Source organism: Clytia hemisphaerica, unplaced genomic scaffold (genome assembly GCF_902728285.1).
Source record: "Clytia hemisphaerica strain Z4C2 unplaced genomic scaffold, Clytia hemisphaerica genome assembly, whole genome shotgun sequence".
NCBI lineage: Eukaryota > Metazoa > Cnidaria > Hydrozoa > Leptothecata > Clytiidae > Clytia > Clytia hemisphaerica.
Genome location: NW_027103358.1, coordinates 401412 through 425421, shown reverse-complemented (window position 1 = coordinate 425421; position 24010 = coordinate 401412). Strand labels below are relative to the sequence as shown.

At 34.1% G+C, this 24010-nt stretch overlaps 2 protein-coding genes across 3 annotated transcripts; both read right to left on the bottom strand.

Moving 5' to 3' along the window:
- Window positions 1-85: 85 nt before the first annotated feature.
- LOC136821308 (copine-3-like) lies at window positions 86-17947 on the bottom strand. 2 transcript variants are annotated; one of them, XM_067077552.1, is made up of 16 exons: window positions 17779-17947; window positions 17362-17541; window positions 15208-15276; window positions 14493-14567; window positions 14001-14084; window positions 13728-13817; window positions 12528-12617; window positions 11921-12007; window positions 9835-9894; window positions 9435-9568; window positions 8945-8999; window positions 6333-6384; window positions 5846-5988; window positions 2255-2418; window positions 1223-1295; window positions 86-841 (listed from the first exon to the last, which is right to left on the bottom strand). In XM_067077552.1, the coding sequence occupies exons 1-16, from the start codon at window positions 17926-17928 to the stop codon at window positions 707-709; spliced, it is 1641 nt and encodes a 546-aa protein (XP_066933653.1). In that variant the 5' UTR covers window positions 17929-17947; the 3' UTR covers window positions 86-706. The 2 variants fall into 2 exon arrangements, with proteins under 2 accessions (XP_066933653.1, XP_066933645.1); XM_067077544.1 differs by lacking the exon at window positions 12528-12617 and adding an exon at window positions 12663-12755 and having other exon boundaries at window positions 525-841; window positions 17779-17935.
- Window positions 17948-18104: 157 nt separating this feature from the next.
- LOC136821297 (probable inactive tRNA-specific adenosine deaminase-like protein 3) lies at window positions 18105-20007 on the bottom strand. Its single transcript, XM_067077532.1, has one exon. It carries the CDS (start codon window positions 19149-19151, stop codon window positions 18216-18218), a length of 936 nt encoding a protein of 311 aa, XP_066933633.1. The 5' UTR covers window positions 19152-20007; the 3' UTR covers window positions 18105-18215.
- Window positions 20008-24010: the final 4003 nt, after the last annotated feature.

Here is a 24010-nt window from a genome sequence, read left to right as displayed (position 1 = left end):
TTTCTAGGATAAATAAGTAAAAGGCCTCTTTCAAGCCCCTTTTGGGCCCAAATTTAATGAACCAGAAGAGAAAGTCAATGGTTCATTTGATTTGACGGATATAGTACTTCTTTACGCCCAAAAAAAGTTATACGTAAAATTTATATTTTTCTAATTACACTTAAAATAATACTAATCTTTAGAATTAGAATTGATTTTTATTAAAACATTTATTTTTGACTAGAAATTAGATTTAAAGGGAAAAAAATTAAATGAAACTACAATTATTATTTGGGAGACGACTCTTTAGAGCCATTCGATTTCAAAAGTCGTGAGCAAAAACTGAAATGATCACAAAAAATTTTTTGCCTTACTTTTTTGTTTTGGAGAATTCGAAAACACGCAAAACTTTTAATCGGAGAAAGATTTTTTACCAATTTCAGTAGACGCTACGTATAATAAGTTGACCCATTCCCAAGATATTGGAAACTCCAATAGGTTCCAGGTATAAATAAGAAGTGCTGAAAGTTAACAAGGCAACAAGGTTATATATATCTACAATTTTTAAGAAATAAATTAAATTCCACATTTCAACAAAGGATTCATTTTTAAAAAATATGATAAAAAGTTGCGGTATAAAAAATAAACCATGCCGTAATGTTTTCTCTGCCAGGAAAATAAATACCCTATAAGTCTACGGATAGGGACAGAATGTGAGATTTTTCGTTCAAATTGTGGGTTGGAAATTGAGTGGTTGTTGTTGTTGTGGTTGCAAGGGAGGAATTCCGCTTAACTTGAAGAATTCCGTTACTTGTTTGGGTACTTCCGCTAATACTTCTTTAGCAAGTTGACCGGGAGGCGCCTGAAAGAAAGATTTTAAACCATTGCAAGATCTAAGCGCCCATATTCACGCGGGGAAAGATTTAAAAATTGTGAACCCTCTAGTTCTATCGTTGTTATCAACTTTCACAGACACAGCCATATTTAAGAGATAAAGGTCTTTCTCACATTTTATGGTTTCAGATACAACCCTTTTTCGCAGTTGCACTCCCGTTTCAAAGATGTACCCATGTTTAAAAGAGACTAGGACAAGCCATCCAGCGATGGATAACCAACTATGATTGGTTGACTTAAAGAATAACCAATTATGATTGGTTGACTTAAAGAATAACCAACTATGATTGGTTGACTTAAGATGAATAACCAACTATGATTGGTTGACTTAAAGAAAAGGAAAGCTTACATTTTTGAAATTTCTGAAAGGTACAAATTGAACGATATCTCGCATTGCATCACGACCATCATTACTGCGAAGTCTGAAAAATTGGAAGAATTATCACGACCGATTAATAAAGTAAAAACTGTCATCTTTAAAGCGTGCATATTATCTCAACTTTATCTCATCTAAACTGGCGCTGGAGTAATTAAAAGCAAGCAACATGCTGAATGGACCTACCTAATGATTAACATCAGATGAAAATAAGAAAAAAGTGACAATAATTGTACAACAATTCAGAATGGAAAAATAAAGCTTGTGTGTTGAATAATGTAAAATGGTAAAAAGGAATTTCCCCAATTACGTTTAAAAACCATTCAGGCCCAAAAAACCTTTTAAGCTGTTTTTGGCCCAAATTTGCCCAAAAAAATTTTCCTTAAAAATCTGGCTCCGTCACATTTTGGGCATTACCATTTTGCATCATTGTGCAAAAAATCAGAAAAAAATTACGAGTCAACATTGAGAAAAGCTATATTTTCTTATTTGGTTAAAGGGAATTTCCCCAAAATACGAAAATCCGTCTTTTAAGGCGAACAAGAATTTTCCAGGAAAAACCACTTCAGCCATTCTTTAGAGAATCTTGCCCTCCATCTTTGTACAAAAAATCAGAAAAAGGTAATGACAGGATTTTACACAAAGTCCAAAAAACCCTATTTTTAGGCAGTTTTTGGCCCAAATTTGCCCAAATATATTTTTTTTCGAAAATCGGGCTCCGTCACATTTTAGGCATTGCCATTTTGCATCATTGTGCAAAAAATCAGAAAAAAATAGTCAACATTGAGAAAAGCTGGTAACAGACGAACGGACGAACGGACATGGGTTAATTTATAGAACCTCCACCGGGGTACCCGGAGGTAGGTCCAAAAACTTAATCTAAAAATAAATTAAGGGAGAAAAACGATATTTGTTTCAGCCCGTTCACTGTTGACGTTTATGGGGAGTAAAAATTCTTCATAAATAAAATGTTCAAAAGCAAGAAATACAACAAAGATCACTTACTTTCCCTCGTCACAATCGAGGAAGTCCATTTGCGCAAAATCTGCGTTCCCAACACCGACAATGATGAGAGAGATGGGAAGATACGACGCGTTCACGATCGCTCGCACTGTATCCGCCATGTCAGAAATCACACCGTCAGTCAACAGTAACAAGATGAAATAATTCTATGGGGTAAAAATAATACTTCTGAAATTTTTTCTGAGATATACCTGTGAGCCTAATTTACCTCAAAAGGACAAATACGTGTTTCATGTTTCCAGTCAATAGTTACAAAAGCCCTCCTCAAATGAGGGGCAAAATTACAACCATGCAAATGAATTTTGATAGAGTTTGAATTAAATTACGAATTTGCGCTTGCTGATTATGAATATTTAAAACATTTTTTGAAAACTTTTACAGATCTAAAAATCTCAAATGAAGGCTAACTACACCTCAAACTTTAAATTTAAAGGGCATTAACGGCTGGGTGTAAATCCTTGTAAATAGGATACAATTTATACGAAATGTACCGAAACGTACCGGACAATTTACGATACTAATCCCTTTCTTAGATGACCCGGCTATATATTGAATAGAAAATGGGTAGGGCATTATAGTAGAAAACAAAGAAAAATAGCCAGTGACAAATATGCCGGCCATTCTGTAGCAATATTCAATCTTTCGAATATTTAGTTCAACAATCCCCATATCAATCCCTATATTCGTTCAATCCAATCCCGATATTTTTTTATTCAATCCCTATATTTCGTTCATCCAATCCCGATTTTAATCTATTTTATTCAATCCAATCCCGATATTTTTTATTCAATCCAATCCGATATTTCATTCATCTATTTTTATTCAATCTTTTTTTCATTTTCAATCTTTTTTTCAATCTTTTTTTTCAATTTTTTTTTATCAATCTTTTTTTTTATTCAATCTTTTTTTTAAATCAATTTTTTTTAAATTCAATCTTTTTTTAAATGGGGCACGAGTACTCCTGAACTTCTTTATTCAATCTTTGCAAGGCGTATTAACATCACTCCAGAATGTTCCTAATGATGAGGAGGAGCTGTTGTATCAATGCCATCGTGTTGACGAGCTTTTAAGATTTTTAAACAATTTATCAACTGACAATATTCTTGAAATAACGACTGACGACATCTCAACAATATCTAACCTGTGTAGTGCCTTTACTGACCTAAGGGAACAAGTAACAAGTGTGTGCAGAAATAAGAAGAGAATTGACTCGACAGAATGCACCATTATCTTGACAGAACGTTCAAAAAGTGATGTAAGAGGGAGACCTAAGTTTTCAATCCAGAAAGATGTGCTTGAAGAGCTGCGTGGCTTGGGATTTAGCTGGGTAAAAATAAGTGAGATGCTTGGCGTGTCAAGGTGGACTGTTTCCAGGAGAGTTGAGGAATTTGATTTGTCTGAACTACAAAGATTTAGCGACATCAGTGACCAAGAAATTGACAACATTATTAAAGATTTTATCAGTAGACACGGTGCAACATCTGGCTACACGTTTTTTTTTTTATAAGGAACCTTTGCTCTGAGCCTGGAGTTCCTTATTTTTACAGAAAATTTCAGCCTCAAAGTTCCTTATCGAGTTCCTTATTTACATAGCTGCTAAGTTTGGATAACCATCTCTTACTGTTCCTTAAAACTTGTTTTCTTATTCTCAGCCTGAGCAGTTCCTTAACAATTCCTTATTTTTTGGACCATTTTCAGCCTCGAGTTCCTTATAAACGTGTTCCTTATAAAAAAAAAACGTGTATCGGTTTATTGGAGGTTTTTTTCATTCTAAAGGTATCAAAATACAACGAAGGAGAATAAGAGAAAGTCTACATCGTGTCGATCCAGAAAATGTCACTTTTAGATGGGGTGCCGTAGTATCAAGGCGAACATATTATGTACCGTGGCCTAACTCTTTATGACATGTCGACGGACACCATTCCTTAATTCGCTGGAAATTTGTCATCCACGGATGCATTGATGGGAAATCGCGAAAGATAATGTTTTTACACGTCTTAAATCACTTCAAACCATGTGGAAACTGCATTAGGGAGGTAATAATTACGCTCGTACCCAGGAAGATTGAATGAAAAAAAAAGATTAAATAAAAAAAAGATTGAAAAAGATTGAAAAAAAAGATTGAATAAAAAAAAAAAGATTGAAATAAAAAAAAAAGAATAAAAAAAAAAAGATTGAATAAAAAAAAGATTGAATAAAAAAAAGATTGAATAAAAAAAAAAGATTGAATAAAAAAAAAGATTGAATAAAAAAAAAAGATTGAATAAAAAAAAGATTGAATGAATTTATTTACGGTTTCGGATAAAATGTCGATTTTGGTTTTAATTTGCGTTCCGAAAATTAAAGATCAGAAGCGTGCAATTCAAAAGGGTGTTCTGAGTGATGCTATTCACACGTCGGCAAGCTCTCAACTAGTAACTTCTTGCAAACTCTAGCAACTTCGCCACAGTTCCATTAGCTATTAGTTACTTCCCTTAGCAATTTATGTAGATTTTAAGTAGACGAAGATATATTATCATACATAAATAATTGTGAAGGAGTACATATACGGTGCGAGGGAGTACATTATACGGTGCGAGGGAGCACAAGACAAAAACTATTAAATCATTGTGTATACTTTTATAAAATAAAGGTAAGTGGACAGTTAGAAGAGGATGAGGGTATCTGACTATGAAGCATAACTCGAATTTTCAATTCCTTACGGTTTCTTCCAAACAGCTCAGTTTTCAGAGGCAGTCTGGGCACCCAATTTTGACCACCGGGGTTTGGAAGTTTTTGTCCGGGGGATGTCGAAATTTCAGTTGATGATAACCTTGTGAGAATCGAAGGGTAAATGGAAGGAATGTGTTTGTGATAATAAATATGTGACATGAGTAACGTATAATGGTATGCAAAGGATAAGAACGGGTGTATTTATAAGCGTGTGAAGTTGATTTTTATGTAAAGATGAGTAGCTAATATTTCTATTATATTTAGTATTTGGTAAGGAAAATAAATGTATTTATTTTGAGAGGCTTGGACCCGACTATTACTATTAGAATAAGTGTGAAACCTGTCTCGTAAAATTTGTGTCTTTTTCTTCCTATCCTTTTTGAGGGGGGGATGATAGTCTCATTTTGGAGAAATAGTAAATAAATAAAGTTATTTTCGGTTCGAAGATAAGAAAATAAATAAAAAAAAGATTGAATAAAAAAAAGATTGAATAAAAAAAAAAGATTGAATAAAAAAAAAGATTGAATAAAAAAAAGATTGAATAAAAAAAAAAAGATAAAAAAAAAAACGATTGAATAAAAAAAAGATTGATAAAAAAAAAGATTGAATAAAAAAAATTGAAGATTGAATAAAAAAAAGATTGAAAAAAAAAGATTGAATGAAAAAATAAGATGAAGAAAATAATTGAATAAAAAGATTGGATGAATGGATCGGGATTGGATTGAATAAATATAGGATTGGATGAATAAAATATAGGGATTGGATTGAAAATAACTGGGATTGATTTAAGATTGAACAAATGAAATTGATTTGCCTTTTGGCCGGCATAGACAAAGTAAAACTTCTATCGAGCCCACTCACCGATGCAGTGTTTGGCGGATGTTGTGCCAGCACTGATTGGGTGAATCGTGTCACGTGATTTATAATAGGCGCCACATTGGTTGGTCCGTACAATTGTATTGTTCTGACACATGACTGATATGCTGCTACTATATTGTGGATACCTAAACCGTACAAAATGTAGATATCTATGTTTCATTGCATATCTAAACCGTACAAAAATGTGCTTTTAAGAGTGTTTCGTTGCATATCAGTGTAGGAGGATCAACATACAGCCTTTTTACATTAATTTTACTATTTCGATCCTTCAATTTGCCTAAAATTCCGTCATTCCGGGCTCAGCATTGTTCTTATAAAAAAGAGTGTTTGCAAGATAGAAGAAGTTTTTTAATACCCAGTTTTTCAAAAAAAAAAGAAACGCGCCGAATGTCTGAATCATTAGCATCAACTCCGCTTGGAAGATTGGAACTAAATTTTTGAAAGCAGAAATGAACCCGTAAGAGTATACCTTGGCAGTACGGGTTCTGTGCGTTGAAATTCAGTGGAAACTCGAATGAAACCTGAAACAAATAAAATATGCTTGGTAACCATTTAAAATCTCAAAGGAGTGATTCGAATCTTCAACCTTTATCAAGCAAGAAAAGGTGAAGCTTTGTGAAATTTGCGCGACTTTCGGATGATGGATTGAATTCGTGGTAAATGTTTTTTTCAATCCAGCATTTGTACGAAAACCACGCGGACCGCGAAATAAATGCAGGAAATAAGTGGGTTTAAATTTTACATAGGAGATTCAACTCTAGTTTTCGGCTATTACTTATTACCGAGTTTGTGTATGTGTGTTTTCCTGTGACGGAGACGATAAGGTTCTAATTTGGCAAGATCCTGACCAGCTGAGGACGACTATAAATTAGCACTTTTACCGTCCTCGATTTTGCGGGTCAGAACTGTGGGTTATTCCAAATCGCTTCAGTCACTCTACTGTCCTCAAAAATGCAAATACATAAATACATTTTTTTCCGTCAGCGGTTTAAACCCAACTTTGTTTTTTTGTTTTGCTTTTAATTCATTAGATCACTTCCAAGTCCTCTAGAAAGCATTTTACCCTTTTCACACGAAGAAAAAGAAAAATAAGATTGCCATGATTTTGCAATATTAAAATAACAACGAAAAAACAATTTCTTCCTTTCCTTTTGAAAAAAGTGCAAAAGATAATGGTATTTATCAGTTCATCTCTCACACCAAGCACAAAAAATAGGTAGAAAATAGATCGATTAACAAAAGATTGGGGCTGGGGTTGAGACCATCCCATCGAACGAATTCTTTTCCAAAAAAAAAAGGAAACAAATACTCGAAAGAATTATCAGAAGTAAGAGAGATGGTGTAGGGACAACTTCAGAAGAAATTTTCACTTTAAAGACACTTGCGAGATAGTAAGAATGTCAAATTCGAGCAACTTAACGATTTCAAATCAACCGGCCATCAAATACAGCGCCAATGTAACCATGGTCTTCTTATCTGTACAATGCATGACACTTCTCCTTCAACTGGCAGTTCAATATGCAATCCACAAAGCTCGACTCCGAGACAACCAATACCAACTGATACGTTTGATGTCAATCATCGAAATATTATATGTTTTAACAACGATGACGATCACAATTGACGCTTTGAGAATACACGGACAAGGCGAACAAAACAAGCAGTTCCTAACATTCATGACTTTCTTAACGTACTTATGGAACACGTTATCTATGATCAGCAACACTCTGATCTCAATCGATAGATGGGTAGCAGTTAAATACTGCTTAAGATATCATGTCTTGGTGACAAGGAAAAAACTGGTCACTGTATTTCTCTCGCCTGCTTTTGTTAACGCTACTGTATTATGGTGCGCCTTTTACCTTGGTCATGTCACAAACAAAATTCTGGGCAATTCTATGGCGTTCACAAACCGTACCGTAATAGCGTACTCCGCGTCAATACGCACTCTCGCATGCGCTATCATGCTTATATTAGGCAAGAAGACAATACATTGTAGACAGGAAAACGAACAGCGCCTTCAAAACTTGACCAATTTACACGGAACTCAAGCGGAAGAATTGGATAAATTAGCTGTTCTAAAGCGTGGTATTAAAGACGTCTTCAAAGTGAATTTCTGGACCTGCATTTTTCTATTACCAATAATTACAATATCTTTTCTTGTTGCTAGTGAAACTTTAACATCGAGAGGGATCATTTTCATTAAATTAATTCTAATAAACCTTTGCGTCACAGCAAACCCTATAATCTATTTATCGTGCTATGGGAAGATCCGAAACTTTTGGGCTCGATCATTCAGACGACGGGCAGCGAGTTCAGGACGCACAACAAGAGAATAATCCGTGAATTTTCTTTGTTACATAAATTACTTTTTATGAAAAATCAACATTTTTTCAAACAACTCAACTAACTTTCAAATAAATAATGTTTTATTTATGAAATGGTTTATTCAAGATGGTAGATTTAATGGGTATTTTTGCCAAATAATTCTTGTCATGGCCCTATATAGGAATTAGTTCCATACAACTCACTAGTAGCTATCTTTTTTAATGTCAGCCACCATCTATGATAAGAGCAGAAGAGTTTGGCAGTAAATTAAAACTAATTTTTTAGATATATCATTCCCGTCAAAGATAAGAATAGTCTGAAAAAATTTAAACGGATCTTTACAGACTGAAAGCTAACTGAATGTGAGAGACAGTTGCAAAAAGTTTCAACACGAATCGAAAGTTCAAAATGAAAAGCAATACAAAAAGATCAGAAAATATAGATAAATACTAAAAATTAATACCCTCTTTTTAGAGGAAAAAATGAGCATAGGAATTATGACACGATACTTTCACAGTACTTTAAAGGAAGAAACTTTCGCTAGACGAAAAAATCAAGAAGTTTTGGGAATTTACTTTGCAAAAGGCGCATTCAACTATATTTCGCGAGAGATAACTTTCGCGAATGACAAACTCGACCATATTTCGCGGAAATTAATATTCGCAATTTGGCAGAAAAATTGCGAACTTGCGAAAGTTTCTTCCGCGAAAGTATCCTTTAAAGTAGGTTGAAAGTTAGTTACTCGATTATTACCTGCCAGTTGGGAGGAATTTTAGCTCCAAAACCAAGCGCTGGGAATTGTTTATCCCTGAACATAAAAAAAGTATATAAATGTTTGACTAAAAATACGAAAAACAAATAATTCACCAAATAGAGAGGTAAACACTGTCCTGTTCAGCATTCTGCACACTTAAAAGTAATTGATGATTCTCGAAATGAAACATCAAAACTGCAAAAGTGCGTAAAAATACCGAGTTGCAGTTATTACCCTGAGAATCTCAACGACCTTTGACCGCCCTTTATTCATTCAAAACAGTCTTAGGTCCGTTTTTTTCTTTACAGTTAAGACCATACGTCATAATTCAGCATGTCAGTTTTTTTAACCACAAAAAAATACAGGTGTACCCTTATAATGTTACAAGTATGAATTTTCATTGTCTGTTCCAAAAGTTATCAGCAAATGGAATCTTCAAAGTTGATTATCTCAAAATGGTGGAAAAGTGAACTTATAAAAATATCTTACGTATCATAATCTTGACAAACTTCCCCGACAGCCGTAAGTGCTTGTACGTAATCATTCGGCCCCGACGGGTTGAAGTAGTGAAGTGAAGACGGATCGGTCGGGTTACCGTTCGAAGCCGTGAAATCCACGCCGACCTGTAAGTAACAAGAAATCACGTCATATTAATCAATAATTGAACTTTGATCAAATTCTCATAATTATCTCGCAATTGTCAGCTTGATCAAGGTCGAGAAATACAAATGTTGTAATTGTAATTGCAATTGTATTGACGCGGTCTGGCATGTGGGGCAGATTTCTTAGAAACCCACAAAATATTATGCACTAGTCAGATGTATCATCCAAAAGAAGGCATTCATCTGAGTCCTTGAGGTGAAACAAGAAATTATGAAATTTTCCTTACAGTGAAATTAATTTGGCATCCTGACATGACATATTCTAAGAAAGTACTCATTCGTTCCACCTGAAAAACATAATTAATAATAATGAGAAGTCATACGAGAAGGATACGCTTCGTTTATTATTTAAAGGATTTAAAGGGACACTCAATCTGAAAAAAGATCACATGTGACTAAAATTAATGCTTCTAAAACCGCCCGTTTACAATAGGAGGACTATTACAAGAAAAATTTGGAAAAGTCAATACTTCTGGTGCAATTTTCAAAGATTTTTACAAGATTCTTACAATACAGGCAAAAAATTTTATCATATATTTTATCCTCAACTTGGAAAATATGAGTAATATTATTATATCGGCTATAAGGGAGAAAAATTATTTCCCGTATTTCATATTTTAGACGTAAAAAATGCGAAACCAGGTTAACATTAAGGGGCCTGGTAAGGTATTTAGATCGTAGTTGTACAGTTTTATGCTAGGAAATGTTTCAAAAGAATGGTTTAATATCTTTTTAACGACCATTCGATTTCTTTTTTTAATGTTTTATCATCGAAATACATAGTGAAGAGAGGAAAAACAAGAGATAAAAATGCTAATCCGAAAAAAATAGTGAATTTTCGACATTATATTGTACTCTATACCATACGATAACAATCATTAACACATTAAAAAAACATATTTTCTCAACTTTAATAAGTAAAGTGGGACGGAGTCATATTCTCTAAGAACCAGGCAGGTGGAAATAGTATGAAATTTTGTTTGCCTTCATTTTTGGATATTTCGCAGAGAATAGTGAAGGCTAGTGAAAAACTCAGAATCTCAAAATTTAGGGTCGTAAAAATCAATCATGACGGCTTGAGGGCCGGTTGGAAATTTTGCTTCATTTTGCTAAGTGTAAAAGTCTGAATTGAGAGAAAAATTTCAAGTTGCAAGTACTCATGGTCAAGTGTCAATAAACCCAAGAAAAACTCATATGACCTTGATCGTATTTCCATAACAGCGGACTAAATATAGCACAAAACTCATTTTTGATAAACTTAGCCTTGATTACTCAGCCTGGGAGAATTTTAGGGATTTCATTTTTGCCAAAAGACTACTAACAAAGATCAAATGTTGAAAATTTTAAATCTTTCACTCAACTTGGCTGGGCTCTCAGGGCCTTAAAAGAAGGTTCTAAACTCATAAAGTGTGATATTTGCCTCGTTTATTCAAGAGTTGCAACTAATGTTTGGAAAAACTGTTTATTGGCCATGTTGGAGAAATTCCTAATTTCAGGAATAAAAATAATACATTAAGCATTTTGGGAAAAATTAAGTCAAAGATTTTCTGGGCTGACGTCACAAAAATAAGGCTCTGGCTACACCAGGAAAAGTTTCACAATCCCAATATCCAATCACTGTGTAAGCCTGGAATTGTCAGTAGCCTATGTAAATCCCTTGAAAGAAAGGGAGTGTTTCATTCGTACCTTTCAAGACTTTGATTAAGAGCCTTATCATTTGCAACATTCAGATCAACGATCTTCTGTGTGTTTGGAAGTTATAATAAATATTGGTAAAAACAGAGAATAGTACAAAAGTATTTCTCGAACTTCTCAATATCAGCTTGGATTATTAGTCTTTGTATAATCTCATAACAGATTTTCATTCTGCGCATACCACGCTCTGCTTTAAACGGATATGGCGAATGTGATGATCTGATGATCGAATATGATTTTATTTGGCGCTTGATTTTGGTGCGATTTTTTGCTTTAGCCAATCAGCGCGCTCAAACTCTCATTTAATATTTATCTCAAAACTGGATGAATAAAAGATAAATGTTTACTCGAACTCAAAATTTCTATTTGGCGATCTGCAATAAGAAAGCCTCACAAAGTCAAAAATCAATAAAATATTAACTTTAGGCTAACCAGGAAACATATACCGGTTTTTTATTCAAACTTGTAGCATATAAGATAAATCTTAAGAAATAGTGGAAAGGTTTCTCAGAAAATCAGAAAGAAGGCCAACAAAATTTCATACAACAGTAACCTACAGTAACAAAATTGTTCCAAACTGCCTGGTTCTTTTAGAGAATATGGCTCTTAAAAACATACCTTGATTGAGTCGAGAATGATTATTCCTGAATTCTTATAACTCTTCTTTTTCTTTTGTTTCTTGGGGTTGATCAAATCCCATTGTTTCTAAAACGGAAAATAGAAATGAAGGGTAAAAGAAAAACAAAGAAAAGAAGAAGAATTTTCCAAATTAACGCATATTATATAGTATAGTAACGTCGGATGAAAATGTTGCAAGGTATCGGATCAGCAAAACATTAGATAAAACTTAATAACCGACAAAGCCTGTAATTATCCATCCGCCGCATTTATAACAACGAGTTTATGTATCGGAGGATATCGACGGCGACGGTAAGTGTCAACACGAAACAAAGTCGATAGTTGATGTACCAGGATGTACGACTCTATATCGCCCTTGCTTAGGTGACGGTATTTTGGTGTTTATACCGTCGTCGAGCAAAGTGGACGGCGGTTTTAGTAACAGGTCAACTTTGCTTTATGCCGTCTCCTTCGTTTTATCTCGAATACATAAACTCGCTAATTCCATGTCAATTCACATCGGGAAAATCAATGAAATTCTCAAGAGGAGTCCAATCAAGTATGCGGTCGTAAATATTGGTGAATCAATATTCTATTGTAATTATACCTTTTGTTGGGAGGACATCTCAGATAGTGTTGTGTAATATTCTCCTATTAAGTCATGACCCCCGTCATCGTCATAATCAAAACATTTGACCTACATTGAGTGAGAAAACAACCCAAATGGAATGAATATGGGTACCTGGCCATCACAGGAGGAGAGCTCAGTGAAAGTGGTGTGGAAGTGACCAATCAGGTCGCAATCATCATTTTCATCATAGTCATAAACAGCAATCTAAACACAAATAAAAACCATTTTGTGGTTTCTGGTTTGTTTGTTTGTTTTAATTACTACTGTAGCGTAAGGGGCCATTCTTTAGTACCCGTGACAACAATTTCCACAGTGACAAGGGAGACAAAATGCGTAAAAAATCGACGATTTTGTGAAGTTGAATTCAAAGTAAACGATTGGTACCATCGGATAGAGCACAAAATTCTGAGCAAAAAATGCGGTCATTTGAAACTCGAAATCCTGTCAGATGCAGTGCAGTTTTGTTAAAGTTTGACGTCATTCGTACTCAAAGATAAAGCGTATTTTCTCCCTCAAAATTACTGCTGCCTGTAACGTCAGTCTTTAGGCCATAAAAAAACTCCAAAAAGTCTCAAAATACATTGTTTTTTCCGTTCTTTCTAATGAGAAAAACATTGCCACTCCGGAAATCTTTGTCACGGGAATAGTCTAATGCATTGTAAAATTTATTGTAGTCTTTAGTGCAGATAAACTTATTTGTTTTTAAAAAATGCTGTATATGACTATGATGAGATAACGATCCATCTTTTGCATATGGTATCGTAGTCAGTGGTATTGCATATGCACTACTGTACTATTCTATGTCAGTACGTGTTCAAATATTGTTCCGTTATCAGTATTGATAGTTGAAACAAGGTTGCTGTGATTAAATTTGTGAGCAGCCGCAATATTAGGGTCCAGGTTCTTCAAAAGGACAAAAACTATTTTAAAATCAATCTATACTGCAATAATTGTTAAAAGCGCAAATTGGAAACTAAACATGAGAAATTAGGAATTGGTTTCACGCTTTGAGCTTGTTGGAGCGTTGGAAAAATTTCATTATACGATTAAAATATTTAGTGGCCTGGACCCAAAATTGGAGTTGCAAATGAAAAAAATAAATAATAAAAAGTGCATGCAAGCAGAGGTGAAAAATAATTAAAACCAAGCTGACTTTAAAATATATCAAAAATTTACCCTGATTTGAAGATCATAGTTTCCACTACATAATGTTTTTGTATCTAATTTGAATTCCGGCCAACTTGGGTTCAAAGTGTTATCAATATGCTGTTGATAAAAAAGGAAAGGAAGATCAATGGAGGTCATTTAAAGTTCTAGAATATGAACAAGAATTTCTCGACAAGGTATTTGTGATTTCCCTGAAAATAACTGCTGTAGGATGCTTGCTCTCCATAATGAACATATTATTGCTCTCCGGGACACTTTATAAGAAGTTAAAATAACACATACATTGGTGCGATGAACTGTGATAAAATTGCCATCACCACGGTCTTTGGCGAACTCCAAATACGGATCTGATTTCGAGAGGAAGTCCTGAAAAAATGTACAAACCAGTGGCGAATGGTAGAACAGGGGAGTTATCAAGCAGAGAAAATAGTCCAATCGAAAAAGTTTTTCAAATAGTGCGAATGTTTTTACCTTTTACATGTTTCATGAACAGAGAGGGCTTTTTCAAGCAAATTCGTTTACCAAGTTTCAAATTTCTAGCTTTACTGATACTAAAAGCTTTGGCCTCCTACTTGCACTAACTCTACATAAAAAGGCTTTCGATGTGGTAATGTGGTAAAATAAAAAGGGTGGTGTGAGATAAACCCTAACACACAACTTTTGGTCTATTCAAAATTTAGAACATCGCGTCAAATTGAGTAAATTAAGAGAAATCGAACAGAGGACAGCCAAAAGGTAAACTTTAAACCTTGAAAAATTCAAAAATGGACAAACCTTTTTATCGAGATTTTGTCCTTGAAATTTGAGGGAGACTTCGTTATTGGATTGTCCCATCTCTTCTGCGACAACCTGAAATAAAAGAATGTTTGTATACGGATGATACGAATTAGACAGCCGAATTCATTAGACTGGAGTCGTTCATAATGCGTGTAATACGATTACTGTTACCGGATTTAGTTTTGTGTAAAATTTGTTCCCATCATTAACGTCTGAATTAGTCGTCTAAATTGCTAGACTAGAATTACTTTTAAAACCATATTTGTTTGAGTTTCAGTATATTAAAGATGTTGAACGTTCAAGCATACAGTTGTTTTCAAACTTATCGTATTGTTTTTTCGTTTTTATTAAAAAAATCACAAAAATAAATGAATATTGATCAATCAAAAATACAATTTTTTCAGTTTTCAGTATTTGATGAGGCGAAGCTAATTGGTATGTCCTCATGCCCTCGTATTACTTGAGTCACACTATAATTTGAGTAAATTCGAATTCCACTTAGAGGAGAAAGGCTAATTGATATCTTTCTATAAACTAAATTCCTCTATAATTCGAACAAAGAAAATTTCCCATTCGAGTTCGACGAGTTAAGGGTACTTACTTCCAATACAGCAATTGGTCCTCTGACCCTAACTTTTACTTGAAGAAAATGGGAGATAAAATGGTTAAAAAATTAACAACTTAACACAAGACAAAAAATTACGAGACTTACCGTAACTGTTCCAGCTGAAGAACCAGATCTGTACGTCAATTCTTTTGTGTAAATTCTCGATGCCACAATCTGTCAACGAGGCAAGGAGACGGTTAAACGGAATAGGCATATTTATTCCGCACAGATATTCAGTATGTTTATAAAAACTTTGCAGCAAAAAATATTTGATATACTTCAAGGCTACTCCAAAAAAGTCTAAATCAAATCACACGAAAATGATTACCAAATAGTGGACAAAAAGCTTTCTTTTGAATAAATCGAATCACTTGCATGGTATCGAATTTTAGAAGAAAATCCTCTGACTACCAAGAAGATATTAAGAGCCACATTCTCTAAGAACCAGGTGGTTTTGGACAATTTTGTTAGTATGAAATTTTGTTTGCCTTCATTTTTGGATATTTGGTAGACAATAGTGAAAAACTCAGAATCCCAAAATTTTGGGTCCCAAAAATTCATAATGGCGGCTTGAGGGCTAGTTAAAATTTTGGACTTTTTTTGCCAAGTGTAAAAGTCTGATTTTGAGAGGAAATATTTCAAGTTGCAACTAAGGTCACATGGGTTTCTTTTGATTTTCTGAAAGTACTCACAGTAAAGTGTCAAAAAGTCCAAAAAAACCCATGTGACCTTAATCGCATTTTTCATAATGGCGGCCTAGATATGGAAAAAAACTCACTTTTTAACAAATTTAAGCCTCGATTATTCAGCCTTGGAGCATTCTAGGAGTTTTATTTTTGGCAAAAAGTGTTCACTAACTAACAAAGATCAAATGTTGAAAATTTGAAGTATTTCACTCAACCTGGCTGGGCTCTACAGGCTCTACAAGAAGGTGCAAATCTCAAAAAGTGCGTTATTTGCCTCGATTATTCAAGAGTTGCGACTAATGTTGGGAAAAACTGTTAATTGTTCCTGGTAGAGAAAGTTGCCTAGTTTCAGGAACAAAAATAATACCCATGTGATCTATAAGCAGATTTGAGAAAAATTAAGCCAAAAATTTTTTTAAGTGTGATTTTTCTAGGCTGGCGAGACAAAAATAAGGCCCTGGTTACACCAGAAAACGTTTTAAGGTTTTGAAAATCATTGAAAAGTATTATTTTCCACCGCAGGAATGAAAAAAATCCAAATTTCTAATCACTGTGTAAGCCTGGAATTGTCAGTAGCCTCTGTAAATCCCTTGTAAAGTAACTGGATTTTCGGGAATTATGGGGGGTCTGTTGTTGATATAGCAATTTTTCAGGGACTTTAATCAAATATTTGAACAAAAGGAATAGCTGGAAATGATTTTCTGAGGAACCTCACCAAGATCTCTCAAGATTTCTCTTAAATGTAACAAGTCTTACAAACCAGTATCTGTTTCCTGGGTAACTGAAGGTTGTTTTAAACTTGAGATTTTGTAGATTTTTGGCTACATGAGGTTTTCTTAGTATTTGTAGATGGCAAAATGGAAATTTTGGGGTTCAGTAAATATCTGATTTTCAATAATATGTCAGTATACCATGGAAACTTTAGAAAAAAATCAACAACATGGGTCAGAATCACTTCTAAGCAGCTCACAGGACTCATCCAAATTGGACTTAACTCTATGAAATAAAGAGCCCTATAAAGACTAAGTCCTAGCAATCTAAGCCAATATTCAGATCCCGGGGGGGGGGGGCACTCAAGGTAAATGACCTACCAGACGTTCGGCCCTTAAGGGTAGGTTTTTCATAGTTCAGCTAGTGCACTGTAAGGGTAGGAAATTTGGCTTAAATTTGAATTTTTTTCCATATCTAGGCCGCCATTATGAAAAATGCGATTAAGGTCACATGGGTTTTTTTGGATTTTTTGACACTTTACTGTGAGTACTTTCAGGAAATCAAAAGAAACCCATGTGACCTTAGTTGCAACTTGAAATATTTCCTCTCAAAGTCAGACTTTTACACTTGGCAAAAAAAGTCCAAAATTTCAACTTGCCCTCAAGCCGCCATTATGGATTTTTGGGACCCAAAATTTTGGAATTCTGAGTTTTTCACTATTGTCTACCAAATATCCAAAAATGAAGGCAAACAAAATTTCATACTAACACCACCCACCTGGTTCTTAGAGAATGTGGCTCTTAAGCGAGATGCAACACAAATTCAAGGTGCTAGAAGTCCATCTGGCTCATTGATTTCCTACCTGACCCAATGTACATTCGTGACGACCAAGAAAATCATCATCACCTAGATTCTGTGTTGCATTGTCAACATCGTAAACCATAATCTTCAGTTTCTGCACTTCTTCAAAGAAGTAGTCTATTTCAATAGCTTTTGTAAATTCTGGGTTGTGAGTGTTCATGATGTGTTCTGTTCGACCAACCTACAAAAACAAATGAAAAATTATTAATAAATATAAAGAGAGAGAACAATAAATTGTGGATGGTTCTGGATGATTGGAAACTATATTTCAGAATATTTCCAAAAATGTGGCCATTCAGGAAAATTTGATTCTTTTCTTTTGATAGCTGAGATTTAAAAACAAGGAGTTCTTATAATATAGACAAATCTGCTTGAAATATTGACGAGAAATGAATTTAAACCTGCAATCATATCTCACCTCTCGCCAATTCTTCTGATGGTTATACGTCATGACTTGGATGATGGGGTCTGACTTGGATGTCAAATCTTTATCCAACAGCCCCTTACATGAGAAAGTCAAGGAGACCTTCGTTGCAAGTGTAGTATTAGGAGGAGGTGGGGCAGCCATTTTTTTTTTAACTAAAAGGCAAATTAGAGATAGAAAGCACTTCAAAAAATAAGAAAACAAAATGTCACTTTACTACTACCAAGAATCGTGCGCTTATCTTTCATGTCTGATAATTTTAATTGGTAATTAAGACTAACAAAGACCTACCATCAAGTCAGAAAAAACACAATGAAACATAAAACATTGGACAAAATCTTACCATTGAAAAATAAAATCCATTCTAAATACAAAAGGGATAAAAGCAGTAATAAAAACATAGAACTAGCCTATGAATAATGAATGGAGGATTAGAAATCTACACAGTACGCCTCAAAATGGTGGTTTAACCCTTCTTCAGTATGTAAACGAAACACACTAGTTAAGCCTCCACTCTGGGAGTTTTTCATGGAAAAAAATACTTTGGATACGCGAGAATGTAAAAGAGCCATACTGCACATGACACATGGTTCAGCGTTGGAATACACTTCAAAATCTGTACACAAGTAACCATCCATACTCTGCAAAAAATCAGGAGTTTTTGAAGTACTAGTTTTTGATACCGATATAGCCCCTTCAATGTCATCACTTTTTATGTACTGTAAATTTTTATAAACGCCTCCTCCTTGTAACCAAGCAACCATATCAATAGCCACCATTATGGAATGCTGAAGAGGGTCTCCTTGATGTGAGCAATCAGGTGCTATTGCAAGAATGGATTCTGTTTTAGGATTCACAACTAGGCAAAAACAGCAATCTTCGGAGTTTTCATATTTATTCAATATTTCAAAATATTTTGCTGTCTGTTTACGTTTTTCATTTGTCATATTTCTGCCTTCAACTAGTTCTTTTATTTGTTTATTTTCATGAAAGGTGCATGGCCAATACGTTATAGCTTGTTCAAACTGTTTTCTTGTTAATGGACAAAAGGCTGGAACTTTTGAAATACGAATATCTTTCAAAAATTTTGGTATATTTTCATTTGCAAGTATCCTATCCTTTTCAGGGTCGTCTTCTCCACAAATTATAAAGTCTAATGTTCCTTTTGATTTAGAACCACCAACTCTTTTCAGATGTTGCAATGAGCTATCCAAGGGAAAATTATCTTTAAAAAGAGTCATCAAATTTTTTGTCTCTCTTTTATCAATGATTGTACCAATACAAGCATTTGTTGTTTCCATATCTTTTGACAAATTATCAGATAGTATGGGCTTGATGTTGATTGAAGAATTCTCATTTAACTCCATGATGACCTTAATGATTCTGCATTAAATCAAGTATGTGATGAATATAATATTTTTGACATGCTTTTGGTGTGTCTTATTTTGATTTTGTTATGTATATCTTATATGCCCTGTTTCAAATTATTTTTAAAAGATTCAGAACCATACCTCTATCTGTACCTATGCTGTAGTATCACAAAATTGTCAGTATATTATTTGGAAAACTCTGACCAACAGACCTTGATAGTTACTATTTTTTGACATCCTTACTTGAGAACCTACAACTGATGGAAACTTCTTAACCTGACTTTATTCATTGTTTATATCGGGAATATTCTTTAATAGATAGACCGTATATTTTATAGCCCGGGCTTTTACGGAAGATAGCTAAGAAACTCAATAAGGCGATATCTCGAGATTGGAAAGGAGTTAAGAGATGGTTGACCCCTCATTGGATCGGGAATTTAATAGGGAATAAGTTGGGAAAGGTAAGAGTGGGTATAAAGAGACTTTCGAAAATAAATATATTTGGGCATGTTTGGCCCAATGACGTCATCAGAACCTAAAAAATAGAATATCTAAAGTTTGAGAAGGATTTAAGCAATGGATTCATTGATCTTTATTCTTAGAGACTAAAAGTCATAAATGCATAGTGCGGAAAGGGGTCTGATCCCCCTTCTTGGCATCCCCTTAACCTTTAAAAATGCCTATCCCCAAAGGATTTTAGACAAAAATAGGTAACAAATATATGTGAAATATCTATAGAGAGAGAAAGCGAAATAATAAACTTCTTTCTTCTTTTTGACTCAGACTACTCTAACAGAAAACTTCCTTAAATTTCATAACAGTGCTTGAAAATAATCTACAATATATATGTAAGCCCCCCTTCTTAAACTAACCCCCCCCCCTTCCTTGCTAATCCCTCCTTTTCATGAAAATTTCTGATCCCCCCTTCTTCATTTTTTTGGGAGGTGTCATCCCCCCCTTAAGAAAGGGGGGAACAAACTATGAAATGCTGATTATTAAAATTATCACGACCATTATCAGTTAGGGTTAGGGTTAGGGTTGAGAGTCATAACACATTTGGAAATAAGACTCGTGGAAACAGGGATCAAGCTTCATACTAGTAATTATTCGCTTTAATCTTACTAGTCCTACAAAAGATAACGCAACTATTGACGGAAAAATACTACAATGGCTCAATTCTTAATTCTTACAGGAAGAAAGCAGTCAGTGCTTGTAAATGCTGTGAAATAAAAACTACAAGATGCCCTATCAGGAATCCTCAAGGAAGTGTCCTGAGTCCTTTAATCTTTCTCATACTCCTTGGCAATATTGACAAAGGTATCTTATACAGCTTGTTGAAAGTCCTTTGCTGATGACACCCGTGCAACAAAACAGGTCAAGGCAATTAAAGATGTCGCCTCACTGCAATCTGACTTAAAGAAAATCTACAAATGGACAGGATGACAATAATGTGAAACTTTAACAACAACAAAAAAATTTGAGTTCTTGAGATATGGTCAAAATCAAATCATCAAGGACCAAACAAACTATACATCACCATCAGGCAATATCATTAAAAGCAAAATTGTTGTATATAAAAGATTTAGGAATCTTCGTGTGTAACGATTGCTTATTTTGAAGAACAATTCAACCATTGAAAAAGCAAAAAAAATATAACTTCATGAATAATACTGCAAACTTTTCATTATGATTAGCTGAATGACTACCGTCAACTGCTCTAACTTGGGACGATTGGTCAAAACATGGGACTCTTGATATCTGGCCTGTATTTTCACTTACTGTTAAATCTCTTTGACAACAAATTTGTTTTGTTAACTACACCAAGTTTATCAATCATACTTTCTGTCTAACATGTCACAATATAACTTTCACTGATAGCATGTCCTTTTTAACTTTTTAGTTTTCATTCAAAATGAGCGGATGCCGATTGGAGAAATAGAGAAACATCTGCTGCCTAACCGCCTATCGCCCGATGGGATTAACAAATAACGAGTATGTAACTTTCATCCAAATGACGTCAAACGCTCTATCTCTTTGCCACTAATTTGTTCTTCTTCATTCCAGACACTGTCACATGTGATCCACTACAGATTTTTTCATATCTATATATTAATAGCCGTAGTCTGTGTATGTCTGTTTGTACTTGTTTTCGCAAGCAATGGTTTTGTTCTCTATAAGTTTGTTTTGATTGACAGATCGGATAGAGCTTGGTTTAGACTTTATAAAGAATAAATTCAGCCTTTGTTTTTAAATTTAAGGCCCATCTACATTTAGTAATTTTAATTTCTGCCCAGACTTGCCTTTTTCTCTCTTCTTTTGTTTTCAATGTTTTTAATGTATTTAACGATCATATTTATTAATGACATTCAGATTCTTTTCAAAACAAAACAAAACAATTTCATTTCATAGAAAAGAACATATTTCAAATGTAAATCAAAACATAAAAATCAAAAAGCTTGTCACTTTTTCCTGAAGAATTGTCATTTCAACTGGACGGCATATTTAACGCGAGCAAACGAGAAAAATAACTACCTGCAGAGTCGTTTCAATCGTAAACGATGCTCTTTCTGATAACTTTTGACTTAAACAAAAAATTATGTCACAGGGGGACAGTACACGATCCAAATGTGGTTAAAAGATACCCGGGGAGGGTTAGACTCAAACATTGTAGAGATTTCTTTTTTTTTCAGCCTCCATTTCACCGAACCTCCAAAGTCATTTGATTTGAGTTAATGAACGGCGTATTAAAAAATACGCAATTTCTCTTTCGCACCGAGTAGGCGTGAGACTCACAAAAACTTGATTTTTCACGCAATCTCATGCATTTTCCATGTTTGAAAAAAGAAGAACATGAAGAAATTTTGGCGCAAAAATCTCCCTGATTTTCAGATTTTTCTGAAAAAATATTTTCCTAATTTTCCGATTTTGGGAAAAACGTTCCTTTCGCTCAAACGCTCATTCAGAAACTTGAAGACATTACATTCAAAAATCCTTTCTAAGAATATGAAGCAAGGTAATAAAGATACAGATGGAGAGAAAACGTTTTGGTAATGACCTAAATGGTCGTTGAAATCTTTTATAAATCTATTCAAAGCGGCTTTTCTTTGATGTACCATTATTGGAAGCAAAAAAACATCAATTTATAACTTTATAAGAACAGAAAGAGGCTGGTCCGTTGATTTTGAAAAACTTAATTTTGCGAGAAATCTTAGTTAAAATGCGAAATAGTTTCACAACTATTTTAAGGATAAAAGAATATATTAATTTCATAAGGATATATTTTTGGGCTGGCATTTTGTGAACATTGAGAGTCGCATCACATTATCACTGAAAGTTTCTTATTTTCACGTCTAAGTGGGCAGCGGTTTTCATACTCTGACAAAATGATCGATACAAGGTTCCTAATCGTTAACACATAAATTCTTTTTTTAAATCTATCGATGGCTTTATGGGCAGCTTCCCCTAGAAGTTTAGAGTATTGTGCTTATTATGTGAAGTTTTTTTTAATTTTTCATGACAAGGGTGAAGGGATAGTACCTAGCCTGGGAATCCAAGCTCATAATCTTAGAAAAAACAACAAATACCTCACCTCACAAAGTTCTAAGATTATACAGTGAAGGCGGGTAACTTGTATCAGTGGAGGCTAAAATGCATAGCCCTCAAATGAATTAACTGACTAGTCCTTAAAATACAAAGTTAAATCAAAACAAAAATGGTAGAGTAGAGAAATTTTGCTGCTTTGATTGGTCAGTCATTTGAGGGCTGTAATGTTAGCCTCCACTGATACAAGTTACCCGACTTCACGGTAGAGCTTGGTGCAGGTAGATTAGTCGGCTAGTACAAAACGCAGGTTAAGGTTACAGGTTTCAGGGCCAGGGTTCAGGTTTCAGGGCCAGGGTTCAGGTTTCAGGGCCGGGGTTCAGGTTTCAGGACCAGGGTTCAGGGTTCAGAGTTCAGGTTAAAATTATCTACAATACAGACTTGCCTTTTTCAAATTACTGACCTCTTTACTTCTCTTTTCTCTTTACTCTCTTTGTGTGGGGGGAGGGGGATCAAACAAAAAAGCGAGGGTTGAATGGAATGCATTCACACCTGACCTTTCACATCTTTATTTGATAGAAATTTACAGTTAGTATTTCATTTGAGTAATAAAAGCTTTGTTGTTAAGAACGCCGATAAAATTTTTCTTTTAAGAACACAAATTCAACAAAAAATTAAGTTAGTTTTACCAGGTTTTACCAAAAAGAGAAAAAAAAATTGTCGTCTTCTATTCCAGCCAATTTCATCTTACCAAATAAGTTTTATAAAAAGCTATTTCTTTTTAAAAAATGGGTGGGTGATACTTTCTTGCTTTGAAAGAAAAAATAATTTAATGTTACGGATGATTTCCACTGGTTCTGATCTTACTCTTACAAAAAACGATAAGTGTTTTGCCATATTTCTTTTTACAGGAGGAATAATATAACTTATTATTTTTCGTTATTCTTCTGTTCAATATAATAGTAAGTAATTGTTCTTGGTTAATGCTTTGATTTATAATTCTGCTTGTAATAGAATATTTTAATTTCAATAATCTTAATGTTAATTATTGTTTATTCAACGAGTTTTGTAACAAAAAGATAATTTGTACTACGTCAATTGAATTATGAAATATTTTCAAAGCAACGCTGAAAGTAGTAGTGGTATTACCTGCTGTCTCATATTTTAAAAAGTATTGTTCACCACCAAACTATTAAAAGTTTAAAAAGAAAACACACTTGTATTATATAGAACACGAAGCAAATGGTCTGCAGAATAAATAAATATGCCTCGGAACATTCTGGTCTGCAATGTACACAATTTTAACATGAACCCTG